This window comes from Carassius auratus, chromosome 20 (genome assembly GCF_003368295.1).
Source record: "Carassius auratus strain Wakin chromosome 20, ASM336829v1, whole genome shotgun sequence".
Classification (NCBI taxonomy): domain Eukaryota; kingdom Metazoa; phylum Chordata; class Actinopteri; order Cypriniformes; family Cyprinidae; genus Carassius; species Carassius auratus.
Window position 1 is genome coordinate 19,375,453 of NC_039262.1, and position 9,907 is coordinate 19,385,359.

At 35.8% G+C, this 9,907-nt stretch overlaps 1 protein-coding gene across 2 annotated transcripts in view; it reads left to right on the forward strand.

The window, feature by feature from the left end:
* rad51b (RAD51 paralog B) overlaps positions 1-9,502 on the forward strand; it is a 60,610-nt gene extending 51,108 nt beyond the window's left edge. Inside the window, exons 10-11 of one of the 2 annotated variants that reach the window (XR_003294675.1) lie at positions 7,964-8,129; positions 8,334-9,502. Coding sequence is in view for 1 of the 2 variants with exons in the window: in XM_026291362.1 (XP_026147147.1) it covers positions 7,964-8,079 (116 nt within the window). In the remaining variant the exon portion in view is untranslated. Of the gene's footprint in view, positions 1-7,963; positions 8,217-8,333 lie in introns of those variants that run through there. The other variant, XM_026291362.1, reaches the window with a different exon arrangement.
* Positions 9,503-9,907: the final 405 nt, after the last annotated feature.

A 9,907-nucleotide genomic window follows, 5' to 3' on the forward strand; every position in this document is an offset into this window, starting at 1 on the left:
AACAAGCCTGCAAACAATGGTGTTTACTGTCAATGGTGGTTATCGTCAAATTCATTAAATTTATATTGAGATTATGTAAGGGCAATTACACAACTGCAATCCCCCATTTCTGTTCTTCATATTTTGGCTCTGTTGAAAAGCCGCAGTGTCCTCAAATCTCCACAGAGAAAATGGAGCATTTCTGAGTTAGAATTTTTTTTTTTTTTGCTGATGTCCCCAGCCTTGGCTCACAAAGGACAAAACGAGGCCCTTATTAAGCTGCCCCTTCGCCAGGCCACATGGAGGATTTGCGAGGTTCAGTGGTATCTGCAGAAACAACAAGGGAACAACGAAACTCTTCATTCTGTCAGGAAAGCATGGCAGAGGATCCTGGACCTACGGTCTGTTTTCAACTTATTTGAAGCCTGGGCAACATGAAAGTACCATTTTTTTTTTTTTTAACCCAGCGTGTCTAAGCTGAAGCCTCACATTATTTTCACACAGATAAACTTGAAACAAAAAGCCCTGGCTGACTCAATGTTTCCAGCAGGGTGAGGAGTAGATGGATTTTACAGAGCTGTACCATGTGTCTTGGCCGGTACCGCACTGACTCATTATTAGCAATCAGTGTTGGATCTGGATGCCTTAAGCTGCTGTGGTTCTGCGGGGTAAAGGCTCCCATGATTGTGAAACGTTTTTCGAGCTGCTCATCTCTGTAATTTAGCAATTTGGTTTGATTATTGTCGGGGTTTTGTTTCGACTGTACCCAGAATAGCTTGGGGGGTTTCAAATCATTTCTGTTTCCTAAGATATGCTACTCAAGTGAAGAAACAGATTCTGATCGGGCTGACAGGTTCTCCACAGCTCTGGTTTCTCAGTGCCCAGACCGATGTGTCCCCCTAATGAGAAGATTTCTGGACTGCGGTGCTCCAGGTGAAGGGGCCCTTTCTGTGTTACCTTATACAGCAGCAGGTTTCACTGAGGTGTTCATTTCAAGAAACCTTTTATCTCCTCCCAGCCCTCCAGACTCCATCAGAGCTTCATAAATCAAAGAGGCAGAGTCGCAGGGGTTGACACGAGAGCCGTCGAGAGAAGTCGTCTCTTGTTCGCTCTGTGCTTGTCCTGGTTCAGCAAGTTGGGCCTTGCGAACCGGGTCACTTATTTTACATCTGTACTACTTCATGCAACTACTGTGTTCTCAAAGCACTTATATGCATGCCATTTCTAGCATGAAGAACGGTGAACGTCAGGCCATGAACACCCCTCCTAAGCTACAGGTTTCCATTTGCTATTTCCTGTCTTGCTACTCTACTAAGGACTTGCCCCATGTGTTCTGCTTTATGGAGTAATAAAAAAGCATAATAGCTCTCATCTATTCTTGTTAACAGCACAGTGTGCGCTTGTCTGAGTGTGACAAAGGGTGAGAAAAAGACTGGATATGAAGTGAATTTGGAGCGGCCCCCTTGAAGGCATATGTAAACATTTACGGTTTGTCTCAAGCTGCTGGTGTGATTACAGAGGCCGTACTGTACAGAGGCAGTCAAATGGAAAATGCAGAGCACATGAGTATGAGTGGCCTACTTGCTGGAGAGCATTTCCCGACCACTCTGCTTCACTTTATTAGGAGGGAGCTGCCTCTCAAAACTAATGTGTTGCGTCTCATATAGAGGCTTGTTGGGAGATCCATTCAACATCCGTCTACACTGTTCAAGTATGTTTATGGGATTGCTTCTCTCCAGATTGAATAGATGCCGTAGTATAGGGAGGGGATCAGTCTTGGTGGCATAGAGTGACGCAATGGAAATGCAACCAGATGAAGTAAATGGTTGTTTGTAAGCAGCATGTTCACGCTTAGAACATTGGAATACCAGCCATGTGAAATCAGCAGTCAGTTTTGAAGGATTCATCCAATACAAACCCTCTTATTATGATGTGTCATGTGTTGTTACTGGTTGTTATTGTTACAGGGAACTGGAGAAATCAGTCATGCCTGTTATTACACCAAGCATGGAAGTTGCCAATGTGTGGGATGCTAGTATCACTCAAAGGTTGTACATTGTACAAGGTTAAAGGTGTTCACATTGATTGCGATGTGTGATGTCAAAGCGACAGACATCATTCTTTTTCAGTGAAAGCCCAAGTAATGGAGATAGTTGCTGATGCAACAGCTTTATACAAATAAGCAATGCAGGGAGTGCCTACAGTGATCTTCCAATTGATGCAGATTTTTTAGCGCTGTCTGTAGGAAATGTGGCTTCACTGGAAGTTTGGTGTTCATGTATTTGCTTTCTATTCTAGGGCCCCATCATGAGGTTTAGACTGAAAATGAAACAAGACTAGCACCCAGCCTCATGGGAGATGTTTTTCTCATGAAAAACCAGAGCTTGGGCATCAAGGGGTTTCATAATAAGCATCACGGCCACAGGAATGACTGTAGCAAAACATAGCTGGATGTGTACTTAGCCATGTTCTACATTGTCGTCCCCCACAAACCGTGCCACAGTAAATTTGGCACTCATTTCCCTCAGCTGCTTACTTGGGGTATGTTTGCTTGGGTTTTATGGGAATTCATATTGAACGTTTAACCACTTCGGTTCCTTACCAAGACTAATAGCACCGTATATTACAATAGACAAACAACCAAACGGCTCTGTGGAACCCTTATTTTCTCCCACAAACTTTCACTCAAATTGATGTCTGTGTAAATACTGTATATATGAGTATAATACCTTCATGATGTCAGTCTGTGCCAAAGTATAACCAACCCCTATTTTTCTTGTCATGTCTGTTTTGGAGTCTTTTTTGTAGCAATTTCCAGAAACATGAGTTAGTTAAGTTTAATAAGGTAAAAACGGTAACACTTTAGAATACTGTTTCTTACTTACTACATAACTAATAGGGAATTATTGAAGAACTAACAGGTGATTATTCATTAACACTTAACTCACTACTGTTAACTACTAAGAAAGATGTGTTAGCTAATCAGTATGTAATATAATTTTATGATTGTGTTAAGTAACAGTTAACTAATCAGTAACTAATATATTCTGTGAAACCTCCTGAAGAACTACTATTAATTATCTACTAGTTAAGGTTCAAGAAAAATAACTATGAAGTAACTACTAATGAACAGTTTTACGCAAAAAAAAACACTATAATAATCAGGCTGTGGCCCACAAATCAAGTACTGGAGTAAAAGTACAGATACCCCAATTAAATATTACTCCAGTAAAAATAAAAAGTAGGCCTATTCATTTTCAAAATTGCTTGAGTAAAAGGACAAATACAAAGTACTACTACGGTAGCAACTTTATTACAGCCCACTTATTAGCCTATAATGTAAATTAAATATGGATTTTGTTTGCTTCTAAATGTTTAACTTTTGATTATGAAATGTTTGTTAAATTAGTTAAAATGTGGGCAGTATACATGTTAAAATGGAATAAAATATGCTGTATTAAGAAATGTTCTCATCTGAAATAAACAGATTTTAGTCAAAATGATGTAGTTTATTATTATTTACTAATAGGTTCACTTTAGAATTCTGTTTCAGGTCTCAAGTCCTGCAAAATTATCTGATAATTGTTTATTAATTACTAATAGGTTCCCTATGTTTTCACTTTAGAATACTGTTTTAGGTTCTAAGTAATTCCTGCAGAATTATCTAATAATTCTTTATTAATTACTTCTGGGTTCTGAACATTTCACTTTAGAATATGCCTAATGTTTCAGGTTCAAAATAAGTCCTGCAGAATTATTTGTTCATTAATTATTAATTACTAATGGGTTGCCCATGTTTTCACTTTAGAATACTGTTTCAGATTTTAAGTAATTCTTCAGGAATTATCTGATAATTCTTTATTAATTACTAATGGTAACCCAACATTTTCACTTAAGAATAGGCCTAATGTTTCAGGTTCAAAATAAGTCCTGCAGGCTTTGCCTTACATAAAGAAAGTTAATTAATGATAATTTATATAAAATATAAAAACTAAGGTAAGTTATCGCAAGGTACTGGGGTCATAGTAGGGTTCCTATTGCAAGCTGATTTCTTACAAAACACACTCACAAAACAATTGACTACTACAAAACCTCTATAAAATGTATTACATTTATTAATATTGCATTTTTATACTACTATTACTATTGCTAATAAAATTTATATGAAAGGGTCACAATTCAATGTAATTGTGTAAAACTGTTCATTAGTAGTTACTTCATAGTTATTTTTTCTTGAACCTTAACTAGTAGATAATTAATAGTAGTTCTTCAGGAGGTATGACAGAATAAATTAGTTATTGATTAGCTAACTATTACTTAACATTGTCATAAAATTATATTACATACTGATTAATTAACACATATTCCTTAGTAGTTAACAGTAGTGAGTTAAGTGTTAATGAATAATCACCTGTTAGTTCTTCAATAATTCCTTATTAGTTATGTAGTAAGTAAGAAACAGTATTCTAAAGTGTTACCGTAAAAACTAGGGAGACAGTGATCAACACTAAAGGGTCGACCAAAAAGGTCAAATAAATGGATAAAGAGAAATCTTGCAGATGGCAAGTTTTAGAAATCATTTGTATTCATGTTGTCTTTAAACTCTAAAATTATTAAAGGGGTCATATGATGCAAATAGAATTTTTCCTTTCTCTTATATATATATATATATATATATATATATATATATATATATATATATATATATATATATATATATATATTTAGATAGATATAGATTGATATAGATATAGCGTACAACGGGAATAAAGGTGCCCGGGTGTAAAAGGTGCCTTTGATATTAGAAAAACTCAAATGATTCAAAGCGTCAAACGCGTGTGAAATCAGCTCTGAAATGCGTTACTCGGCCCGGTGACTTTTTATGAATGGTGGTGAGAATTTGAGATTGCCTAGTGCTGTCATAAGATTCCCAAACGGTTGCGATTTAATTATAAAATAGGCTGTAGTCTGACGTGCTACATGTCTGCTGTTACAGTACTGTTTAGTTTTGATTCAATGTAAGTGCTAGCTCTGCTTGGTTTGAGCCACTTTATTTTATTTCAATTCAATTTAAGTTTATTTGTATAGCGCTTTTTACGATACAAATCATTGCAAAGCAACTTTACAGAAAATTTAGTTTCTACAATATTTAGTAGTAGCTTATAAGTGGTGACTGTCAGCTTATGTGCATATGATAGGAATTTTCAGAAAGACGTAGTCAACCAGACCATGAACACTATTAACAGCAATTATTATGTGATTGCATAGTAAGTAGCAATATTTGTTAGTTCTGTTTGTTGATTCAGGGTTAGCATGATCTGAGGTCCTCTGAGGGTCAGCATCATCTCTTCTCAGGTGTTCTGGATCCAGACTGGAGCTTGTGTGAATCCTAGTTACCAAAGCAGAGACAAAAATAGAGACATAATTAGCGTAGCTTCTGTTTCAACCAAGTAAAATTAATTTGTTTAACCCAAGCTAAAGAATAATAATGCACATTGGATCAGATACAACTGCAGTCACAAATTATGAGATGCATTATTCAAATGCTTGGCGAAAGAGATGTGTTTTTAATCTAGATTTAAACAGAGAGAGTGTGTCTGATCCCCAAACATTATCAGGAAGGCTATTCCAGAGTTTGGGAGCCAAATGCAAAATAGTGAACTCTGCTATCCTAGGAACTACCAAAAGTCCAGCGTTTTGTGACCTTGGGGAGCATGATGGATTGTAGCGTGGTATAAGGCTAGTTAGATACGCAGGAGCTAAACCATTTAGTGTCTTATAGGTAAGTAATAATAATTTGCAACTGATACAGAACTTAATAGGTAGCCAGTGCAGAGACTGTAAAATTGGGGTAATATGATATTTTCTTGACCTGCTAAGCACTCTAGCTGGTGCATTTTAGACTACCTGTAGCTTGCTTATTGAAGATGCTGGACAACCACCTAGAAGTGCATTACAATAGTCCAGTGTTGAGGTCATGAATGCATGAACTAGCTTTTCTGCATCTGAAACAGGTAACATGTTTCTTAGCTTGGCAATGTTTCTAAGATGGAAGAATGCTGTTTATGTAACATGGGAAATATGGTTTTCAAAAGACAAGTTGCTTTATAAAAATAGAAGAGGACCTAGGACAGATCCTTGTGGTGCTCAATATTTTACTGGTGATAAATGAGATGACGCCCCATTTAACTAAACAAAATGGTAGCGGTCGGACGGTTAGGAACTAAACCATCTTAAAGCCAGCCCTTGAATACCTGTATAGTTTTGTAATCGATCTATGAGTATGTCATGATCTATGGTGTCGAACGCAGCACTAAGATCAAGTAAGACTAGAAATGAGATGCAGCCTTGATCTCACTCAAGAAGCAAGTAATTTGTAATTTTAACATGTGCAGTTTCTGTGCTATAGTGGGGCCGGAAACCTGACTGAAATTCTTCTTACAGACATTTTTTTTTTTGGAGGAAGGAGCTCAATTAAACACAACTTTTTCGAAAATTGTAGACATAAATTGAAGATTTGAAATAGGCCTATAAATTGCCAGTACACTAGGATCTAGTTTTGGTTTCTTAATGAGAGGCTTAATAACCGCCAGCTTGAATGGTTTTGGGACCTAAAGATAACGACGAGTTAATAATATTGAGAAGTTCTTCTGCTACAGGTAACAACTCTTTCAACAACTCTATTTGCATTTGGGAATGCAACATTTAGTCATTAGAAACTTATAAATCTGTTGTTTACAAAGAAGTTTCAGAGTCACATAATCCTTCAGAAATCATTCTAATATGCAAATTTTCTGCTCAAGAAACATTTCTTATTATTATCAATTTCAAAAACAGTTTCCTGCTTAATATTTTATGTGGAAACAATTAATACCACTGAAACATTTGTATAATATTTTTTTTTTTAAAAGAGAGAGAAATTAATAACTGTTCTTTAAGCATGAAAGTGACGAAAAGTGAGTGAAAACATTAAAAATGATTTCTATTTAATAAATCCATTAACAAATTTAATTAATATATTTGATAAATGCAAATAAATGCTATTCATGAAACTTTATATTTATCAAAAATTCCTGAAAAATAAAGTGTATCACCATTTCCACACAAAATATGAAGCAGCAAAATTGTTTTCAACATTGATAATAATAAGAAATGTTTCTCAAATTAATTGTAATGATTTCTTAAAGGTCATGTGACACTGAAAAGTTGTGATGAAGAAAATTCTGCTTTGCATCGCAGGAATAACATTACATTTTATAAAATATTAAAATTTAAAACTTATTTTGTATTTGTAATAATATTTCACAATATTTCTTTTTTCTTTTTTTTTACTTTTTGATCAAATAATTCAGCCTTGATGAACAGAAGATAGTTATTTCAAAATCATTAATAATTGTAATGTTTCCAAACTTTTGGCAGGTACTTTAATAATAATAACAATTCTATATACTTTACTATAATATATTATAGTACTTTATTATATTATTATATTGTTGTCATGATTTTTAAATGCTGCCTTTTATTTTTTACAGAACAGTATGTATTTTTACAATATAACATATATCTTTTAATGTGCTAAAATACATATATTACATATTAATAATGAGTGCTTGGGGCGTGGCTTGGGGCATGGTCAGATTTTCCTTCTTTTTTTGTCTCTAGCTGATCAAATGCCTGAGATATATATATATATATATATATATATATATATATATATATATATTAATTTATTTTTATAAAATAGATTGTTACATGTTAAATTGCATCACATTTAGGGATGACAATTTAAGGATAAAAAAAAAAAACTTGTTAATACCAAAAAAAGTTAAATAATTGAAAAAGTCTGCACACTCCCTACAAACAGGCTGCTTTTTGTTTAAAGAATAGCTGGTTTTCTATATTGAAGTCTCTTCACAGTTTAGCCACTTTGTTTTAATGGTTTAAAAAATATAAAAATTAATTTGTATCCTTTTATGTTTTTTAGGGAATGAAAACCCAGAAAGTGTTTTAAACCAGGGAACCGATCCAGGGCTTCAGCCAATCAGAGTGAGGTCGGGGTTCATCTGCAACCTTTCCCAGGCCACACCTTCTACTTGTTAAGAACTTCCTTTGGCCCCAGAATGCAGTGGCCGTTATTGCCCTATTTAAAGGCCAGTAAACAAATGTGAAGTGACTAATGTTTTCTATGTCAGTTCAACTCTCAATGCCGTCCATTATCTGAAACTACGGTGTGTGAAGGTTATTTTGACGGTCATTTGGTGACTATAGTGACTACCATGACTTATACAGAATTTAATATTTATCATCCACCATAGCTATTCCTAACACCACGCCTGCTCTATTATTTCTTTCAGGTACAAGCTATGGTTAACCATTGCAGGAACATGTGGAGGACATACACAAAGCAGACGGATTGGACTTTGTATAACATTACCTCCGTTCTCATCCAGTTAGAAAACTGCAACATCAGTCAGCTATTGATTGACAGCTGTATTTTTCCTCTCGCTGCTCGTGTGATAAGACGGCAGTCTTGGACAAACGCTACTTGACCCTGGCTGGCCGTTGCCATGGATTCTGTTCCCATGACTCCTGTTCCCATGGTTCCTTCAGCCTTAAAGGGAAGTTTGTCTGATTAGATGAACAATGGTGTTATTTTGGCTGGTTCCCCCTTTTTCGCCTTGTTTTGCGTTTCGTTGTATATGTGCACAGATACGCATTGACACATTCTTTGTATTTATTTTTATGACTTGTTTCTTCCTAATAGGCTTTTATATAGAGTTCTAACATTAATAAATGCAAACTCAAGGTCTTCCAAACTCTTAATTATTGTGATTTCATTAGTAGAATCTGCTCACAGTGCAGACGTCAGGGACATCTTTAGCCCTCGGCCAGCAGATAAAGTCAGTTGTGACAGCCGAACACGCAATGCTGAGTAGGTGTTCTTTCTGTCTATCTTTCTCTTTCATCCTCTTTCTGTATATCTCTCCTCCCTTCCCCCCATAAGCGGGCTGATAGGCTGAGAGTTGACATGTTTTTACAGATCTTTTAATGGTTGACCTGTGGCGATATCACTGCCTGTGCCTGTAGTGGAGGGAGGAAAACTCTCCTTCCTCGCCTGTAAACCGGAAGGCAAAAATCAGAGCAGAGAGTCATGAGATCCTGACGTGGGTGCAAAACGTCCACAGCGATCAGTTCTCATCCAAACCCATCCAAACCAGCCACACAAAAAGATCATGCACATGGGCTAGATGTCAAATATCAGTAGATTTCAACTAGCCTTGATTCTTTTCTTTTTTTTTTTGCAGTGTTTGTTTTTGAATTGATAAAATTGGATGCTTGTGATCTCAAGTCAGTTCTGTTTGGAACCTTTTGTTTTGTTCTGCTTTCTTAGGCTTATTTAGTTCTTGCACTGGCTTGAGGTTAAACCGACAACCACACGTTCCCTTATCTAGAAACTCCCCGAAATGCCCCTTTTAGTGCAAATCGTTTCAATCTTCTGATACTGTGAACTCGAGAGCAGAGCTCTTTTTTGATTATTCATTGCACTCTGAAACAAAAAAAGCTGATGGAGTTATTACAAAGTCTATGCGGGTATTGCTCAACTGCGACTTTGGCCTTATTCCTCATGTCTGTTCTTAAAGGCATAGTGACCCACAGCCCTGGTGCAAATGGACACGCACTGTCAAGTGTGTGTTCCTGAAAGAATAACTAACAATTATAGCACTTTTCCCAAAAATGACAAGCACTGGATGGCTGTTATGCTTTGCTACATAATGTTTTAAAGGGTTGCCTCATATAAAAAATTATATTATGTCATTAACTTCCTCATGAAAAAGACCCAATGACAATTATATACAGTAAAAATAAATTATACAATGTTATGACTACACTGTAAAAAAATTTGACATTTTAATATATTTTAAATATT